Raw genomic sequence first — 21,119 nt, forward strand, 5'->3', positions numbered from 1 at the left:
CGTCTGCTTTCCAGGCGAGGCGCAGCGCCAATAAACGAGTCATTGTGAAAGCTTGCATAAACGCTGGCAGGTCACGCTGCCCCGTCTCAAGATCCCAACGTAACACGTCATGACACGTGATGTCATTGAATGTAGTCCCAGCCGTCGTGTCAATGGGACACTTGTTTACTCAACGTCACCGGGCGAGTAGTGCAGGAAGTCATTGGAAAAGCCTTTAACACTTTAGATTGACCGTGTGCAGCGGCGAGAGTGACATTTGTGCTCCCGGTTGGGTCGCGTCAACATGCTCCAAGGTTGGTTCATCGTTCGCTTTCTGACGTGGAGTAATGTGGGATAGCTCGAGCTGCGTGTAGCTGTCCTCCTCTTTCCCACAATGCAAATCAAAGAGGAGACGATAGCCATTTTAAAGCAGTTTGACATCGGAAACAAGTTCGCCTCCCTCCCGGTGCTGCCCAAAGCCTCGGTGCTGATCCCACTGATCGTGAAGAATGGAGCGCTGTGCACGCTGATGACGCTGCGTTCACAAGAGGTGAGTCGAGTGGGTGGACTAAGCTGTCTTCTTGAATAGAACTCCGTTTGACTGACTTGTGTGTCCGTGCAGCTTAGGACCAGTCCTGGAGAGGTGTGTTTCCCCGGCGGGAAGAGCGACCCCAGTGATGCAGATGATGTGGACACAGCTCTGAGAGAGGCCGAGGAGGAGATTGGCCTCCCACCTGCTGAGGTTCAGGTGGTCTGCAGATTGGTCCCTATCATCAACAAGGTAGGAGGGTACACATGATTCTTCCCTTTCATGGCACCAGCTGCTTTGGGTCCATCTTGTTCTCCCATCTCACCCTCTCCTATCTTTGATCTCTTTTGCCAGAGTGGTCTGCTGGTAACCCCGGTGGTTGGCTTCATAGAAGAGTCCTTTTGCCCCCGTCCAAACCCAGCCGAGGTCAGCGCTGTGTTCACAGTCCCTCTGGACTTCTTCACCAGTGACAAGGACCACAGTACTGCTGGGATGATGGGGTTGCTCCACTCTTTTAATTTCGTGGACCCTGATTCAGGACGGCAGTATCAAATATGGGGCCTCACTGCCATGTTTGCCATACTGGTTGCTGCCCTGGCTCTCAGGAGAACTCCCGAGTTTGAAGTTGTTTTTTACCCGGAGGATCCCATATCCTTCTTCCAACGGCTTCTACATAGAAGAACTAGCAAACTATGACCAGCCGTTTTCCTGATGTTTGTAATGCATTTGTGCTGATACTAAACACCTGAAGCCAGATTTGTCATAGCTGCAGAGCATTCATTGTGAGGATGAGTGCAATGTGTAACTTAACTTCCATGCAATATTTGCCTAAAAAAAGATTAATATCAGAGCTTTTTACAACTAGTGCATCTAAAAAGGAAGCGAGGGATTAAAGGAGCAAATCAAGAAGTTTACATTTTTATTAATTCATTTAATGTAGCAGCAGGATTACAGATATAAACAGAAGAGTATACAAATGTCCAGACCAAGGCAAAGTACATGTTAATAATAGTTCAGATGTATGATAACACACTGGGGTTGACCTTTATACCGACTGCAGGGTCTTAAGGCCAGATACTAAAGCTCAAGCTACACAGAACGGATACAACAGAACCGTTGGAGAATGTGAAATAGAAAAAGCGAACTAGGAAAAGTGAGCCAATTGATTACACACAAGATACAGCTCACACTATTGGCAATTAACAGTTAATTTATCATGATTGCTCTTTCTCAAGCTTTTCACAGCAACAATAGTAATGTTGACAAGCACATCAACACAAGAAAGCGCTCCAATAAAACAATCCACGGTCTCGTCCCTTTTACCTCATACACAAATCTCAGGAGGCATGAAAACGTTTAACAAAAAGTAACAGACATGTTGACAATTCACTTGTGCAGCTGCACAATATTTTGTTGAGAGTACTTACTCTGATATCCTGGAATGGATTTCCAAAGAGAAATGTGAAATTAAAATATATCTATGGGTTATGCTTGCGTTTTGAAATAATAATTCACTGAAAATTGTTTCGATGTTCAACAGTCCTAGTGAAAACAAAAAGGACAAGGAGCCAAATGGCAATGACACGAAAGGGACACCAGTAAACAACAGTTAAGTTATCAAGGCACACACAGTTCTGTTGAAAGCATCACAATTGAAGTTCAAGATACCCCTGCAGTATATTTCACATTTAAATATACATGGATATTAATTTACATGACTCAAGGACAAAACTGATATTTTTGTAAAGATGTGTGTGCTATCTTCACCACCATTAAATTTATGTTTCACATGTTTTTTCAGGTGGAAGAGGCTATTTGAAGAGTCAGACTGAGCATCCGGGATTGCTCAAAATGAAACAACTGGATGTGAAAAACATGAAATTACACCACAATCCAAGACAAAATAATCTGACAAATGTACAGTGATACAAATGACAGTTGGTGCCAATCCGCCCACCCTCTCTGCCTCAAAATATATGTTCTCTAAAACTGTAATTGGTCCGATGTTAGATGTAGAGCAAGCTCTATGTCCACACCATGAGGTAAAATTTACATTCATGAAACTGAAGTCACAGGTTGGCTTTCTGTGTTGGTATGGCTTTAAGAGGCATTACTGTTCCACAACACCATGTGCTCTTAAACTCCCCAAGAGGAAAGGAATGCTTGGAAACATCACTACTGCGCTCTAACCTGATCTACAGTTAATGGATGAGTCAAAGTGCCGTTTGAGATGCATGACATAAAAAAAAAAGAAGAAAAAACACACACGCACACACACACACACAAAAAGAAAAACCTAACTCATATTATGGTATACAAGTTGGGTAAAGTCAAATGTTAAAACCGTTTACAGTTAAGTTCCAACATATTTGCGTGATTCTAATTTCAGTCGCACACTTATAAGAACAAAAAACACAATAAACCTGCGCTTCATTTCAGGAAAACAGACCAATGATATTCTTTGCTATGAGCATAAACTAAAACGTTTAGTTTTACAAAAATACTCTATTTTGATACATGGATACAAAATTCTAAAAAAGATAAATTACTTTAAAATGGATCACTAATAGCTGCAGGACAACATAGTATGAATATAAAATGCAAACAAATGCATGTGAGCATTCTAACATTTGAATTCTCAGAAATTGGCTTTTTGATAACGCCAAATTGGCTACTGTTGTAGATATGGAAAGTACAGCAGTGTTATTTTTGCACCAAAGAGTAATGTATCAAATTGGTGGAAATGTTAATGAGGTCAACTGATCCATGAAACGAAGTACCTTTACATATATTTTTATAAAACTTGTACTTAAAAACAACATGCTGAATTACTATCCACGTAAAGAGCTGCATAACTTAAATGAGTAAGTACAAACAAGTAAACATTATGAGGGCATTTGCAAGGACACGGACGAGACAAGATGACAGCGATTTACAACAGGAGCTTTGGTATGCCTGGGTGCACTCCAGTCTGACCCCACAACAGCCAGCTCTAGACTCAACTCGGCTTCAAAACTAACAATTTATGTCAGTGCTATTGATATACGTACAAACTGTTATGCACTAGAAATACATCAGAAGAGCCCATTACTCGTGTGCCTCTTTTTGTTTTTATTTTAGGATGGCAAAGGCATGACCCACCCTACCCTGATGTTCTTAGCCTAACCAATCTCACGCCTCGTGCCTAAGCCTAACCAACCCGACCAACGAAGGCCACAAGTGCATCCAATCTGAGGCGGAGATGGGCAGGTCATGACTTCACCTTCCCAGGGAAAACATTTGGCCTCCTGCACATAGCACCATCGATAGAACCAAAATGGCAGCCTCTATGTAACAGAGACTTCATTTACCAGTCAGCCCCTGTTCACAACACAAGGGACGGTTACTGGAAGCCAACTTCACATGGCGCCGGCCAGCACGCGGTACCAACACTGAGACGAAAACTAAAATATCTAACACAACACAAGGTAAAACAGTCTCAAGTGACAGTAACAGTAAATAGTACAAATAGAAATACGATGAAAAATCCTTCATGTCAATGCACAAACTAAATGAATTATTAAATATTTTGGGTGTTTTGTCAGTGTGAAAAACACAAAGGCCTACTTACCACTCCAACACTGAAAAATGACAATGCTTTTGTGGGAATGGCTGTTTGTTTAGACAGACTTGACTGGACCACTGAGACTGAATACAAAGAGGAATTCAACAGTGAGTAGACATCCTATACAAAGTCGTCCTAAACCTCATAAGTATTCAGAAATGAAAAATTGTTAAAATGCTCGGTAAAGATGTATTTACCTTTTACAAAGACAACTGCTGTGTGTTATTTCGGATTTTAACTGGACGTTTCCAAGTACAAATTCAGCTGGGTCAGAAGGGAGCTGTGGACAGATATAAGGATTAGCTAGAGGTTATAAAGTGCTTGAGATAAAACGTTTATAAAACCACACACACCACTCCATTTTCACTAGTGGAAAGTTTCTTTCTATCCACATTAAAGTGGTAAAGGATACCAACTTCTTTAAAACAAAAAAGATACACACATATATATAGTCTTAAAGTTTCACCAACAAAGCTTCTACAAACCCAGTAATGAGGCCTTAACCTATGAAAACACTGGGCGGTGCCAAATCAAAAAGGCAAGTCACATTATTCATAAGGGGGATCTTATTTGTGAGCATTTAATAGTTCCTCCTCTTTCTGCACATGGGGGAATCCCCTGCAACACCAGAATGCATTGATAACCATTTTAGTGTGCGCTTTCTTTTTTTGGAGTCGATCAATATTTGAACACTCCTGATAAGAGTCGGCACAGGTTCATACTGATACATGATTGAGGCAAAACATTCTACAAATGTATAATTTAAAAGTATTTACTCTCAGAGTAGATTTTAGTCAAATTGTTGACATATGCATATCCATGTCAAAAGTTTAAATTGAGTTGTGACATTATTCAATCCCTGCTTTTATGCCAGGTAATGTCCCCCTTTCTACATGATCAACAGACAAAAACACATCTCACAGACTGCCTCTCAGAGTGAAGTGACGGCGACGAGTTTACACACTCACAAAATAAGAATCCGCCTTTATCAGACACTTATGTGCAACCTGATATTCACTTCTGGCTGTTTTATCTATTCTGCCTGCTCTTCCAGACTCATCTCCATCACATTACAATTCCCCCGTTTCCTTGTCGCTGACATTCTTTATCACTTTCCAGTTTTTCCACCCAAACCTGGCAGGTTGTTTATCATCATCATCATCATCTTAGGTTCACATTATTAAAAACACTCAACAAAACACTGCATTTCTGAGAGTGATGGATAAAGCAGTTATTACAGGCCTCTCTGATCCTGCAAGAGGGGTAATAACAAAGGCGGATTCTTCAATTCAAGGACAATGGATGTATGAAGGCTATAATTAATTATAAATATTCCATAAAAACAGAGGTACATGAGCTCATAATTTGGGTTTTTAGGTAAAAGGGGCATTTCAATCTTACATACTTAAAAGTTTCTAAGTTTTGTGGCATTGACACAAAACATCACACACCAGCATTCGGTTCGTTGATGTAAGGATGTTACACGGCTACATATCAGTCACTCTCCTTAGTGCCCACATGGTCCAATCAATAATCATTGCTTCTGTAGACTTTCCAGTAGGTCCTACATTTTATCCATGTTGGACGATGTAGATATTGATGCCTGCAATTGATTCTGTAAGCTGTTCTGCATCTGTGTCTGTAGATTGGTCTGCATTGGAGTTGGCAGACTTGGTTCTATGGTTGCCTGCAAACTGGACTGCAGAGCAGTTTGTGTGTTTGCCTGCATTGCATTCTGTAGGCTGGTCTGCAAGGCGTTCTCTAAGCTGGACTGCATTTGTGCCTGAAGGGTGTTCTGTAAGCTGCTGTGCATGGCGGTTGGCATTGTGGAGGCAGCTTGGGCCATGGGCTGGTCCAACAGAGGCTGCATGTGACTGGAGTTCTGGGGCTGGCCCTGAGCTGGCAAGGCGGGTCCAGAGGAACTGAGCAGCTGGGGCGAGTCTGGGAGGAAGAGAAAATGCAAATATTCACTATCATCAAACAGTAGGGAAAGGCATTGGCCTTTCCCCATTGCCAAAGGAAAATCAACACCGCTAACTCTGATTTACTGTACTTCAGAGATGGAGGAGACCAAAATCATCTTACCATTCTGGATGCCAAACACAAACAGATTGGCCTGTCCTTGTGGAGCCACATTCCCACCCACGGTTGTCTGGAAAAGCTGCTCCGGGGGCTGCTGGCCCGGGTTGGATACCACACCCACACCACCCTGTACCACAAAGATGGTCGTGCCAGGGACTGGAGCCTGGTTGTTCAGCTCTTGTGAGCCAAGAGTGGACAGGCTGGACAGAGATGTCTGTGGCAAGAACAGCTCCACAGGTTGAGTGCTCTGGACGCTGATGGAACTTGAGCCCACTTGCATTGGCTGCTGTTCCTGGAACAGGCTCTGCTGTTGGTTCTCGGTGGATGTCGAATTGCTGCCTGAGGAGCTCTGGTCTTGGAAGGACATGGGCTCCGCTGGGTCTGGCTGTTGGATTCCAACGCCGATGCTCCCCATAGGTGAAGGGCCTTGGGTCTGGGTACTGAAGAGAATAGTTGGGGGAATAGCCTGTGGGTTAAGATCTGTGGTGCAGAGGAGGAGACCTGTCTGTTGGGGTTGGGAAAGCTGGCTCTGGGGGACAGGGTTGGCCTGCGAGTGGTTTGGGATACTTTGGAACAAGGAGCTCTGCTGGCCCATTGGAAGCTGTGGTGGCTGTTGTTGGCTCTGTTGCGGAGACTGCTGCTGCTCCATGGGGGTGCTCTGTTGCTGCATTTGGGAAAGCTGAGCTTGGGGTTGGTTCTGAAACATTGCAACAGACTGACCGTTAGATGTCTCCATTGAAGAGATGAATGTCAGCTGCTGTTGTTGTTGTTGTTGGGGCTGAGGGTTTGGGGACAGGTATAGGGTTGACCCTGTAGGCTGCTGGTCCGAGTTGAGGCTGCCACTAGTCAGAACAGTCAGCGTATTCTGGAGCAGGGCAGCCTGGACCTGCTGTTGGGTGCTCTGGGTCTCAGCCAGGGGTCTGGGAGATTGAAAGAGCTGTTGTGGGGGAGATGTGTGGGATGGAGGCTGTGTTGGGAAGCTGGTCTGAATGGTGAGCAGCTCTCCAGCCTGTTGAAGGAGAGACACTGGCTGCTGTACTTGGGGTTGAAGCAACTCAGCCTGAAGGTGCTGCTGTAAGTTCTCCAACACCTGCTGCTCTTGTAGTTGTTGCAAGTTGCTCAACGCTTGATTTTGCTGCTGCTGCTGCTGCTGCTGCTGCTGCTGCTGCTGTTGTTGTTGCTGCTGCTGCTGCAGCTGATGTTGTTGTAAATTGGTGAGTATTTGATTTTGTTGTTGCTGATCCTGAAGTTGGATGTTGCTAAGGACTTGTTGTGTCTGACTTTGTTGCAACTGTTGTTGTTGCTGTTGAATATTCTCCATGATTTGCTGCTGCTGGTCTTGTGGCTGTAATATAAGTTGCTGTTGGATCTGCATGTTGCCAAGAACTTGCTGCTGCTGTTGTTGCTGCTGCTGTATGTGTTGCTGTTGTTGATGCTGAAGGTTACCGAGGATTTGATGTTGCTGCAGTTGTTGATGCTGTTGAAACTGTTGATGTATCTGTTGTTGCTGCTGTATATGCTGTTGCTGCTGTATATGCTGTTGCTGCTGTATATGCTGTTGCTGCTGTATATGCTGTTGCTGCTGTATCTGTTGTTGCTGCTGTATCTGTTGTTGCTGCTGTATCTGTAGCTGTTGCTGTGTTGATAGTGAATTATCTGTGGTTCCCAATCTAAGGCTATTCATGTTCTCTTGGACATGCTGCTGAAGGGAGTCTGCAGAGGGGGTGGGGCTGTACAGCACAGAGTTGAGCTGCTGCTGGGCTACAGCCGCCTCCAACACCTGCTGGAGCGTGGTGTTACCTCCAGCCTGTAGCTCCCTCACTGCCCTCTCCAGCTGGGCCACCTCTTCCTGGGGGAACAGGGGAACCTGTGACTGTTGGGGCTGGGCCTGAGAGGGAGTCGCTATCTGGGGCATGGCCACAACTACCACCACTCCACTATTATTGGAACCCTCAGGAGGTATGCTGTCCTGAGGATCTCGCAGGAATTGCTGGGGGACTTCGGGTGTCACAGGAGGGATTGTAGTATCGCCCGGCACTGGAAAGGAGGTCGTGGGGGCAATGTCCTGCTTTTGTATGGTGCTGAGAGACTCTAGGCTAGGGAAGACAGGGGGCGCCTGGGCAAGCTCCACATCTTCAGGTTGTAGGGGCATTGGGCTCTGAAAGGACTCTCCACCTGGATGAGGACTAGAGCTGAGCTCCAGTGTCTGCTGCACTGTGACATGAGGGTCAGGGGATGACTATGGGAGGAAACAAAGATGTTACAAAATACATTTCTGAATAGATATTTTGATTCCATTTTTTTTTTATAGAATGAATGGGATCTTACCTTAAAGACATCAGTGCACGGTGGATTACTTGACACTTCCATTGGTGTGTCCTCTTGTCGTTTGGAAGGCGCAGCAGAGCTGTCAGTTTGCTCAGATGATAAAGATTTGATCTGGCCATCAAATATACACGTTGTGACCATGGAGGGTCCCTCTGTTTTTACTGTCCGGACGTTTGAGTTATCAGCTGCGTGTAAGGGGAGGAAACACAGGATAGCTTTATGTCTGTGAGAGCACCACTCCCTTACAATGAAGTCAATGAAGATTTCTGGCATTTCGGCAATACCGACACCTTTCATGTAAATACATCTGCTGTAACTGATTTATACAACCAATGCAAGTAGCATTTTTTTCCTGGTATAATAATATGATAACAGTATAAAACTGGGATTAGCGTACACTTCAGCTGGTGGCTGTACCTGAGTCTGGAGTATAGGTGAAGGGCTGGGCGTCATGTGATCTACCAGCATTGGTCATCACGAAGACTCCCACAGAAACAGGAGAAGTGACTGACTGGTTGTGGAACGGCGGGACTGTCACTATCAAATGGTTCTTGAAAGCATTATGCAAAAGAGAAATCACAAATTCAGTAAAATGCCATGAAGAGTATGGTCGATGAAAGCAGGCAGGTTTGATACTGCAGCTTAAATTTATTATTTCAGCTGCATTTACCTGATGGAAAAGGTCCATGTCGATCTTTGCCTCAGCCTGCCAGGAATTATCATCTGCAAATAAAACAAAATATTGTTCTTCTTCTTTCATCAGAGGTTTACATGCAGAAAACCATATCCATACAAATTACAATGAGACAAAGACAACACCAAGCTGGCTACAGCACCTGCAATATTCTCCTGAAAAATAACGTTGGTTCCTTTGAGGAAGTTCTTTCCGATGATAAAGACTTCCTCGCCTCCTCTCACTGAGCAGCTGTGAAGACTCTTCTTCAGGATCTCTGGAACTCCTGCTGGCTGGGCTGGAGAATGACACAAGAGTCAATTAATCAAAACTCACATAACAGCTGGGCTAGTGTTTGCCAGAAGGCATGTGAAAGACAGTTCTACAGTCTGCTAAGGCCCACCTCTTTAATGCTATGCTTGACAACAGAAAAACACCACACATCACTGGAAACACCACATCCACTACTCACTGCAGAGGATGGGTGATGAGGCAACCTGTAGAGTCAGTAATGATCCATCAGGTTGGGGGATGTTGACTCTGAAGGCCAGCCTGGCCCGTGTGCTCTTCTTCTTGGACCCTGCTACACCAATTCGGGCCTCCACATCTGCATTACGCAGCTTCAAAATTCCCACACGGTCCACACTGTAGAAACAGCAATGGATGAGGAATACATGACATGTAGTGCAAGAATTCAGCAACAAGCTGCTAAACTACATAATGTGTTTTGGATTTTGTTAACTAGCTTGCTTAACTGCTTAAACATCAACAGGGTGTAAGCATAAACTGGTAGCAATTAGCCACAAAAAATAACCCCTTACGCGAGTGTCATGTCATTGCTGGGCTCCAGAGGAATCTCAATGACAGTGGTGCCCTCTATGTCCACCTCCTTGCAGGCAGTGGTGTTGCGTCCTGTCACTCTGCATGCCTGGTAGAAACCGTGAGGCTTCACTCTGCCTGCATCATTTGCTACAAACACCTGCAGCACAACTGGTTCACTCACGCCTTCCAACTGGGGACAGGAAAAACAGTATTGTGTGTTAATAACTTGAATTGACCCTTACTAATAATAGAAATCATAAGGCCGTTAAAGAATTAGGTGGTTTTAAACCCAAGAAACACATAGGACATGGAGTAATGCGAAACACATTCTGTGCTTCCTTACTAAAGCATCCATTGAGCAAAGGGAGTCCGCACAAAAAACAATGCATACTGAAAAGTGCAATGTAATGTGAGAATGATTGCTAGGTTTGACAAAAAGAGTCGGATCTTCTTTCTCCTTGCATGAATTTCACAAAAGGAAAGGGAAAAAACACAGCATACAGTGTCAGAGCAGTTAAGTTATATCACAAAAAAAGAACATTAATTTGTTCAAAGATAAAACTCTTAACATCTTTACTACATGTGCGCCAAGAAATTTCAGGGGTCTGCTTCGTATTTTAAACACATTAGCAGCTGGGAGCTGCTTAACTTAGGTGCTATTCTTCCATTTTCCTGCCCAGATTTATCACTAACAGGTAAAGTTACAATAGTATGATCAAGTTTTTATATTATTTGCCCTCTGAACATTGGGTCTGTTGATAATTTGCACCACACAGGAAACAGCAGCCATTGTAAAATGGCTGCTGTTAGCTAAAAATGTCAACACAAAAATGTGCATATGGGTATCGTTTAGTGTGTGAATGCTTCTGAACTGTTAAGAGCATTCTCTAGCAGAGCATAGTACTCTCAACCCGTGTCCGGTGTATTTTTGGCCTCATTCAAACACTTCTAACTTTGGTGATAATATTTTTCATGTGTCAAGCAACAGCAGGTGGCCTTCTGTGTCAAACCTTGACTGTGGGGAATCCCTGCTGTGTGCGGTCTTTGACAGAACCTCTGCTGCCCTCGGTCAAGTAGCGAGCTCTGTGCTGGGTCTCCGGCTGCACCAGGATCTTTAGATCTTTCCCATCACTCCTCTGGGGGTACTGAGTAGACAGTGACCCACCCTTCATTGCAGGTCCTGACTCAACAGAGCTGCAGGATGAAAATAAATAAATCACATAGTAACATTAATATGACTTCTAGAGAGTCTATTATTATTACCCCTAAATTACATTTACTGTATGGACAGAGTTAAGGATAAGGGTCACCCCCACCTGGCTATGGGACTGTTCTTGTCTGTGCCCAGCTGGGATAGGACAAAGTGAGGGGCCTTGGCGCTGTCAGCATCAAACACATCCATGCTGTCCTCTGGAGGAGCAGGCTTGGGCCCAGGCCGTTGGCGAGGGGTGCGTTTCCTAGACTTGCGTGGCACCTCTGTGTTGTCGTTGTAGGAGATGGAGCTGATCAAGCTGAAGTTGGAGACGGAGTCATCAGCCCACATGCTGCTGCTATGCTCGGAGTCTGGACCTGTTGGACCGGATACGGCCGGCTCGTCTTGGCTGGACATCTGGCTGTCGTCAAATAGGTCCTCGGGTGGCGGGGATATGCTCAACACAGGCCTCCGTTTTGATGGGGTGTTCTGAGGCTGCTGGACTCCTAGCCCTGACAACACTCCTGACCCTACGTCTCCTGTTGCAGTGTTTGCTCCACTGTTGCCTCTGCTGGGGGCAGATGCAGCACCCTCCATACCTTGAATCTCTGAAGCTCCAGCCCCATCCCCTCCGGTGGAGTGGAGATGCTGGGGACCCTTGAGATGGTCTGAGGATGAGGTAGAGGAGCCAGTGGATGGGGCCCCCATGGACAAGGACGAAGAGGCTGAGGGGCTGGAGGTGGAAGAGGTGGCATCTGTAGTAGTATATACAAATAAATAAGTTAGCACAGATGCTCAGCACAGTGCAGGCTAGCAGTCCCATTCAAGCAGCTGAATTTGTGCATGATTTGTATTGATTTCCCCTCTTCCCAACTCTAATTTCAACAGACTGTTGTGGGTTATATGCTCTTACATGCGAGAGCTGTCAAGAATTGATCAAATATTCTGAAGTTAAAGTTGAGAAGGGTACTATAGGTCCCAAAATGTTTTGATTCCTACAAAACCGTTCTCAATTAAAATCAATGTGACAAAACCGACATGCTTTGTTTACAAAAACAAAAGCAAGCTACAAATTGTTACATACACATTGCCAGAAAGAAACATAACAAAATCTGGTCAAACTTTCTTGTACAGCCAAATTTGCAAGCTGGTAAGGTGGCACCAAATTTGATTTGCCAGGGTTATAGTACAGTTTGTGCAATGTGCATTCAGTAGTAAACAGTAGTTTGCGCATGCCAATTGGAAGATTTGGTTGGGACTGAGCGTAGCCATGGAGACAGAATAAACAAGCCTCTGACCTATGGAGCAGTGAACTGCAGACCATTTTATATGCAGACACTCCCTGCCTCAGAGGGAACTTCCTGCAATAAAAACGAGACAGCCAATGAGCAACAAGAGAGCTGATCATTCAAGATTCAACTTCTGTCAATCAGTAAATTGGATGAGTTTATATACTGAAGAAGGAGTCACTTTTGAAGTTGATCATTTAAAGACATCTTGAAGCATGTGTATTTGGTTAGAAATGATTCAACGGACATTACAGTGGTCATGCTTTTGATCAGCACTGCTTAGGGCCAGCTTGGTCAGACAGGATCGTTAAAAGGTAGAATTAACAAAAACGCTCTCTCGGTTAATTTGCTCTCTAGATGAAACTCAAGACTAGAATCCTTCAGAGTTTAGCTGATGTTGGCTGCCCTGAATCATGATCCAAGATCAGACCCTATTCCTTTGGCTTTCTAAAGGATATTTAAAAGACAGTCCAACGCTTGCTAGAGGCAACTTCACGATTTCATAAAAGAGACAGAACCGTCATAACCACTGACAGTAATCGTGGAGTAGATGAATAATTTTGCTGCAAAGCTCCAAAAGTTTGAAACCTCAATAATACAATCCGATGACCTACGGATGTATGAGCGTGTAAAATAGTATGTGTGAATGACAATGTGCATAGAAATCAAATGTGCACAGGCCGTTTCTCTTTTAGGCACTCGTTGAAATATTTAATAACAAAATGTATTAAAAACTATCCTGAGACCATCAGGGAGATGTGCTGATAAAAAAAATGCTAATACACAGACTGTGGAGCGTAGTATGTCATAACATGAGGGGTGTCTGAGATGACTGCTTAAGCCAAAGGAAAATACATGGATCGGTTATGCTGCATGCACCTGTTTATATATGTTTTGAACTGCCTAAAAGGCAGAATGAAATGAAAGCATTTAGAACAAGCATCAAAGTGGAAACAAAGTGCTATGGGTGAAAGAAATGAGTGAAATGAGAAAGAACAAGCTGTGTTAGCATGCAGTTAATGCAGTCCCAATTACTTGGAGCCGTAATTCAGAACTACGTTTTCCAAGAAAAGACTGTTTGACTTCTATTACATGGAAGCCATTAATAATCTTACACTATAGTCACTGCCACTAGCAAGGTATAGGTTAGTTAGATAACATAGTTTAAAAGTTAGACTAAAACTATACTCAGCCATTTTTTTACATATCTCTTTTTTCCGTCAGATTTATAAAGTGAACTGGTTAGGTAAAGAGCTGCAGGCACGTATTGCAGTTGCAGTTTGAGTGAATATCAAAGCCCCAACACACAGAGTCAAGGTAAGCCATGCCTCTTCTGATGACGCTGATAGAATTTGAAAAGAAAGTACCGTACAGAGTTCCCTAACAACAACAATTCAAACCAGCCAACAGACAGGAAGAACCAAAACAATAACAGATTTGAAGTAATTGGTGGTTCCTTTAATACAGCTTTAGAAACTAAAAATATATCCATAAACATAAAGTCCCCCTGTAAAAATCACCTTCAACACTGCCCCACCCTCCAATGGCTACCACCCTAACCTCATGGAACCAGCAAAACCCCTGATATACCCAAGTGAAATCTAATATCACCCTGCCTTGCTATGCCAGCAGTAATACAGTACCTGTGCAGACATAAATACTACACTAGCATATTATAATCTCAAACAAGAACACAAATATTGTCTCAGGAACTGGTGAAAGGGTGAAATTGCCCTCAGACACTGACACATAGACCATATGAGTTTCTTCACCACGGCTGTCTTGAGGAATAGTTTGGCGAGGGGGAACTGATCCCTGATCATGGTTTTCATGAACTTAGCAGGTAGCTCACCTGAAGCCAAGGCTGCAGAGGGGGGAGGTCCCGCCTCTCCCCCACTCTTCTGGCTCATGGTGGGCGGGTCTGTCTGGGTGGACGACGGCTGGAGCTGGAGCTCTTTGGGGAGGAGGTCATATACCGACTCTGTCATAAAGGATGAGCGGGAGAAGACAAATTAGGCTCTGAAAAACATAAATCAGATTGTTGTTTGTTACAGGACCAAACAACTAGAAAAGATGATCCACTCTTCACAATTAGAAACGTTCCGAGTTCAGTATTTCTGTTTTAAGCCTGTTCAGAAATGGAGTACATTTAAATGTACAACCTTTATGGTAAATTATGCACCATTTAAAAAAAGAAATGCTGTCACAAATCATACATAATTATGTACTTATGATTGGCCAAAAACTGAACCCAGTGCAGAATTGCCTCAAGATGCAGTACCACTAATGACAGCCAGACACTGGCTCCAAAAATGAGTGAGCGATCCTTAAATGGGACGGAAAGCAAACACGGGTTTCGTGATCAGTTTTTCCTACATATACCAAAAAAATTCAGCTGTCAACACTAACACAGGCTGTCTTATAATGACCTAAATTAGCATCCCCTGAGTTTAGTGTAATACAACCCACAGAGAGATTTCTTGATATTTGATGGCAATATGATTCCTAGAAGTTTATTACCAACCACTGCGGCTACACTGGAATTAACTGCACTCAATGGCAGATAAACACATGATTAGGTAGCTTGGTTGCTAAGAAACAGGGACCCATCAACACGCTGACATGGATAGTTCAGCTGTGCATTTGCAGCACCCGGCATGTGTAGTAGTCATCTGATACTCAGCTATGACTTGAATGGTGAAACTGACTAGAAACATGATCTGACACTTCTGTGACGTCAACAGTACTGTTGAGGGAGTGACAACACAAAAATCACCACAGTTCACACACACAACGAGACACGCAATACTCTCGTTCACACAGAACTTAAAGCATTGAGATGGAGGCCAGCTCCACGCTTGATTCTTTATCCATAGCTAATAGGTGTTATAGGGAGCGGAATGGCATTAGGGTTTTGGTGCTCAAGTGCCAACAAATTACATTTGAAAAACTCATCAGCAATGTTTCTCTCCAAATATAGAAAGAGTTGCGATAGCCGTATTCACAGACCTCGCAGTGAAAAGTGTCCTGTGCAGAAAACAAAGTAAAACATGGCTCAGTGGGACTTTCACAATGACACCGACAGACCCTGTAAACCAGACAAACCATGACAGCGTATTTACACAAATAGCAAAGTGTGCGTGATCCTCACGATAATCCTCCATCTCTTGTGCTTCGTTCACGTTGATAAGAGAGAGAGTCTTTGTGCATGAATGCATTACAGATTGACTGGCAACCCGACATGACCTCAGTCTTGACTATTACCCCTTTCACACAGGAGATGTGTGTATTCGCGAGTCTAGTACTGAGAGCATGTTCAACCTGCCTGGAGCCCATTCATATGCAATGAAGGGCATTCGCTTATACATAAATGTCGTCACCATTCACAGACTCACACCACAGAAGCAGTGGGTTGGTTTTATATATATATATATATATATATATATATATGCCAAAAACAACTTAATTATATTACATAATACAAAATGCCTGTTCACTGAGCTGGGCAGATCAAAAAGGAGAATAAACTATGTCACCGTGCTGGTCTAAATGGGGCATACATGTTAGTCACTAATCAAAGGCTTTTGCTACACATCTCCTCCCTGCATACATTATTTACCCCAAATGTAAATGAACAGTCTGGATTTCATTCAGTGTTTTAAATGTACTCATGTGCCCGACTGGTCAGGGAGGGAACAGTAGGCAAAACAGAGTTTGTATACAATGTGTCAAATTACATTTGGGACTAAAAAAAGGGCTTCAATGCAAAGCTCTATCCATCAACGTGAAAACATGTATTGCATTGGTAATTATCAAGAGAAAATATAATGGTAGTTTTACTTATAAATCTCAGTAAAAAAAAAAAGAAGTTTAACTTCTCACTGTTCCCAATTGAATAGTTGACACTGATCTGTTCAGGGATATTAGTGTTGGTCTCCATTTGCTTTTATACAAGTCAGATGACATCTGTACAGTTTATGTGCAAAGCGCTAATGGCTTGACCGAGTATGCCCAAAAAAGTAGGCTGCAACACATTCACTTGCCAGGGGGTGGACTGAGTTAAACATACACTTAGAACAATTAAATTACCTCATCTCAAAGTTATGCACTGCTCACATTACACATGCCTTCAAGGTTTTGCCAAATGGCAAGGTCACCAGTCCATTTTTATTCTTTGCAGCTGGCTTGGGGCTAAGATGGGGGATGACGGATGAATAGACAATACATGATGGCTATGTTTTTGTTGCAACTGAAAAATATGCAGGCCGAGAATGTGTTTCAGTGGCCAAAAATGGCTCCTTTAATTACACTCTTGAACTCATAGCGATATGCTGAAGCCAGAGTGCAGACAAGAAGCTACTCCCTACACACAAAGAATGCCATTTTGTGATATTTACACCATCTGTTTACCTTGACACTGAATTATACTGGCAATGAATGGCTAGATACTCTATTTGGTTCTCCATGCGCCGGCTTATGTAGAGCCGATAAACCAGATCAGTGGTTCCAGCTTAAAATACAACCCAATTACTTTTTAAACATCTAGCTTACATTTCCGTAAAAGCTATAGTAATGTACTTTCTAAAACACAAGCTTTGGGGTAGTCAACCTAACCTGAACTAACCACTGGGCTAGCTCCCAAAGGTGCAGCGAATAAACAAATATACATGGATTTGTCAATAAAAGTTATGAGGCAGCATGCTTTGAAAGGATTCTTTCCAGGGGGCACTTTCATTTCTTCTCATAGGTCTCAGGTGACTGAGACCATTGAGCCTAATGGTTGCATGAACAAAAATTAATAGATTCAGTTCAGGCACAATTAAATAACAGAACAAAAATAAAATCAGATTTCATGTTTAACTGTTTATAAAATCCTGGTATTCCAAGGTATATTGTAAACACTATATCATACACATTTGCTGTGGGTTTATTCTTTTTCAAATGTATATTGTTTGAGAGCCCCCCCATGACATTTTCACTGACATAGTTAACGCTAAATCAATAATTTGTGTCTGTCACATAGATGCAAGACTACACACATCTTAAAATTGGTTCCCAGAGTCAGAGTTGGCAAATAAAAGATCTGAAATGTGAATATTTACTATATTATTACTACGAATATCATATATTTTTAATTAAAGAGATCATGGTTTGGGTCACTATTGAGGCTTAACATTTACCTATTTTTTTCTGTCCCCTCTCTCTGTCTCTCTTACTGGCTGCTATACAGTACACAAGGTCTCCCACTAGATTGTTGATGAGCATGTCTCCTACCTTGACCACTATGCAAGCGCAAGCGCGTGCACACACACACACACACACACACACACACACACACACACACACTATGAGATATAAATAAACAGTGTGACCATATGGTAGGCTCAACTGAGCATTTCAGGGTCACATAGCAGTGCTTTCTGCTAGCTCATGAGCACTCTATACATAGCAGATAGACAGATGTAAGAACAGCAGGCCCGACAGCTGGCAGGTACAGATTGTATTCGGTGTATATGCTATTTGTTAACCATCAAAATGTGTACTACATCTAAAACCAGGTGGAAAAAATAACAGGAAGTCAGTGTCCAATCATAATGCAGGAATCTGTAAGTCTCAGGTTTCCCCTTTAAGAGCAGGACCAAACAACAACACACAGCACACAAGGCCTGCACATGAATAAGCAATGGCATGATAGATGCCAGTGTAGAGTGGCAGATTCACAGACAGTTCCCTTACACATGAAGTTGATACGCTTGGTAACAGAAGAGGAAATTAACCTGCAGACAAAGTGCTGCTGAAAGCCAGTACAAATCCATCAACCCAGCTGACAACACTACGAGTTAACGGTCTACTTCCTAATTGATGTAGCAACACCCTCCTAAAAATAAAACAAGAGCTGGCTGTCATGTGTCCGAAACGTATTATAGATTACATGTTGGCACGAGTGGCAGCACCCTTTATCCTGTCAAGGGGCAACTGGCAGCACCCGAGCTCTCATGTGCCCCGGACTGCATTCAAATACGAAGCGGACAAACTCTGGCTTAATTCCACACATGATGTTAAACCAGAGGGACTGTCACCCAAGGAGGAGGCACAAAACGTACATGCATGTACTACATTTTCTCGCGATATAAGCACACACCTCCACAGAATCCCACCAGGGCTTTTTAGTACATCCAACCAATGTGGTGGCTGTGGCTAGCGAGGAGTACGTCCCTAACTAGCATTACGCTCGCCATTAGACGAGACTGCACATTAATGACGAATTGACTCTTACCGATAGGATATCAAGTGTCGCCTGTTATATTTAGACGAGCCGCCTATCGTATCGTGGTCTTCCACGCATGTGACACCGCCAGCCAGCCAACCAGGTACACGCCAACGCTCAAGCCAAATGCGGCTAACTAACTGCTAGCTTGGTCGGCTAACGGCAGAAAAGAAGCTAACTCCTGCTAGCTAGCAGCTTAACGGGAGCCATCGAGACATTCACGATACTTCAAGTTAAACAACCGTGGCGGTGTCCTTACTAGTAACGTGCGTTTTAGTAAAGTCTTACCTTTTGAGTATAGAGATTTGGGGGAATTGAGGTCGAGGTCCGAGCTCAGGAGGGATATAAAATCAGAGGGCATCGCAGCGCTTCATCGAGGGGAGGGGAAGCGGACACTCTTTGGGAGAAACGAAGTCGGCAGCTCTAATAAATATTGCGTTTTACAAGCGGAATGTTTTAATATACAGAGTGGAACATCGACACAGTCTCAAGGCGACAAAAACTAAAACTTTGAATGTAAAAAAAAAAAAATCGGCACGTCTCCCGTTACTCTGTGTGTCTTTGCTGAGAGGAGACACATTTCGTGCTACGTTGAGACGAACACACAAACACACACACTTGCCTACAGTTGGTCGGCCCACCTTCTAGCCCCTCCCCCTTCTGCCGCCCAGGGGCATGCGCTGTGGCCGGGCTGAGGATGCACAGAGGGAAGTAATGTCATTACATTGGATGGCTTATTCGTCCCGTTATAGTCCATTTGAATCACACTAATTGTCACATACATCTCGGGGAGATTAAACTATTGTGCCAAGTAGAATCAGTTCCAAGTGAGAAACACATACTATCAAGTTCCCAAAATGTTCAATCTTTAGATGGGTCCAGTTGTTTCTAGGCTTTCTGTCACATCCTCCATGTCTTCGCAGAGAAGGTTTACGTTCTTTATGAAAAGTGAAACATACATTTCTTGAATTTCCCCCAAATTAAGTTTTCCCAGTTAAGGTTTAATGAAGTACTTCGTTCTGAAGCCAGATACTTTTGGTATCTATTAGCATATTGGCCAGTGATGAACACATTCCCATCCTTTACTTAGGTAAAAGCAGCAATACCACAGTTTAGAAATAGCAAATTATGTATTCAATATCTTACTTTGGTAAACATATCGCAAAATTAGAAGAATAGCAAAGTAAAAGTACAGATTATACCACAGAATGGCCTCTGTCAATTTTACACTGTATAATATTTAATCACTAATACTGATTTTAATGTTATAGCCTCTGGAAGTGGAGCTCATTTTAATTATGTTCAGACTGTTGGGTAGTTCGATCTATAACTAGCTTCTTGTTTTTTTAATGTAAAATTGTAATGTAATAACTATTAATTGTAGCTGTCAGATACATGTATTGGTGTAAAAAAAAAAAGTACAACATTACCCTCTGAAATCAAATGTAGTGGACTAAAAGTATAAAGTATTGTAAAATGCATAGTAATTATAGTACTTAAAATGTGAACACATTAAACACCTGGTTGCTTTGAGAAATTGCTACTTTTTTGTGACAACACCTCCCATTGAGCTTGAGAGTTCATTCGTGACCTTGAAAATAGTATTTTGACGGGAAAAGGAACAATCAGTTGATGAAGACATGTGTGATGCATTTGAATGCTGCAGGAAAAAGATTATTTTGTCAAACAACATTGTATTAGAACCAGAGTCACTGGGAAGAAGATCCCTGACAAAGACATCATAAGAGCATAACACAACATGACCTTGTGTGGCAGGAATCTGTTGGGGATCACTGTACTGACAACATGGCTCATCAGTTCCGCAATGTATGATTTCTAACACTGGTTTCTATGTAAATAGTCATGCTGAAGTACTGTTTTTCCAGGTCAAGGAGTGTTTTTCTAGCAAGTATAATTATCTTAAGCTCCTCATCATTTGCACAGTCTAAAAATATCATACATTCTTGTGACTGTGCCATCATGACGAAGTCATCTATAACAGCAAGATCCTCGTGCTTTAGTTAATCAGCAACTTGACCTCTGCTCCACATTTTTGGGGAGGTAGGTAGTAGCCAAGGAAAGCTCTTTGGTCATTCTCTGAAAAGAAAAACTGGAGCTGGAGAAACTGTCAGACTCTGTTTGCAATATGGAAGAAGAAAATATGCATCTTTGCAGTCAATTATACTAAACCAGGTGCCTGGCTGACCATGTGTCAGCAGATTCTTCATATTCAGTCAATAAAGCATGCAAGTGTCACATATTTCAAGTTTCTCTGGAAGTCATTATCTGGACTACTCTCCCTGTTCTCTGCAGGAATAACAGAAACTGCTTACTTAAAGCAGTAGTTGAATCA

At 43.0% G+C, this 21,119-nt stretch overlaps 2 protein-coding genes across 2 annotated transcripts; one reads left to right on the plus strand and one right to left on the minus strand.

Moving 5' to 3' along the window:
- Positions 1-373: 373 nt before the first annotated feature.
- Positions 374-3,805, plus strand: nudt7 (nudix (nucleoside diphosphate linked moiety X)-type motif 7; the record flags this gene model as incomplete). The annotated part of the gene is made up of 3 exons (XM_079224267.1): positions 374-529; positions 602-760; positions 863-3,805. The coding sequence occupies 3 exons, from the start codon at positions 374-376 to the stop codon at positions 1,202-1,204; spliced, it is 657 nt and encodes a 218-aa protein (XP_079080393.1). The 3' UTR covers positions 1,205-3,805.
- Positions 3,806-5,676: 1,871 nt separating this feature from the next.
- LOC306741457 (nuclear factor of activated T-cells 5-like) lies at positions 5,677-19,127 on the minus strand (the record flags this gene model as incomplete). The annotated part of the gene is made up of 12 exons (XM_079223747.1): positions 5,677-6,053; positions 6,198-8,433; positions 8,523-8,707; positions 8,940-9,072; positions 9,193-9,245; positions 9,359-9,493; positions 9,668-9,840; positions 10,017-10,207; positions 11,028-11,211; positions 11,334-11,964; positions 14,351-14,479; positions 19,055-19,127. The coding sequence occupies 12 exons, from the start codon at positions 19,125-19,127 to the stop codon at positions 5,677-5,679; spliced, it is 4,500 nt and encodes a 1,499-aa protein (XP_079079873.1).
- Between the last annotated feature and the right edge of the window lie 1,992 nt (positions 19,128-21,119).

This window comes from Taurulus bubalis (assembly GCF_910589615.1).
Source record: "Taurulus bubalis genome assembly, chromosome: 9".
NCBI classification, from domain to species: Eukaryota; Metazoa; Chordata; class Actinopteri; order Perciformes; family Cottidae; genus Taurulus; species Taurulus bubalis.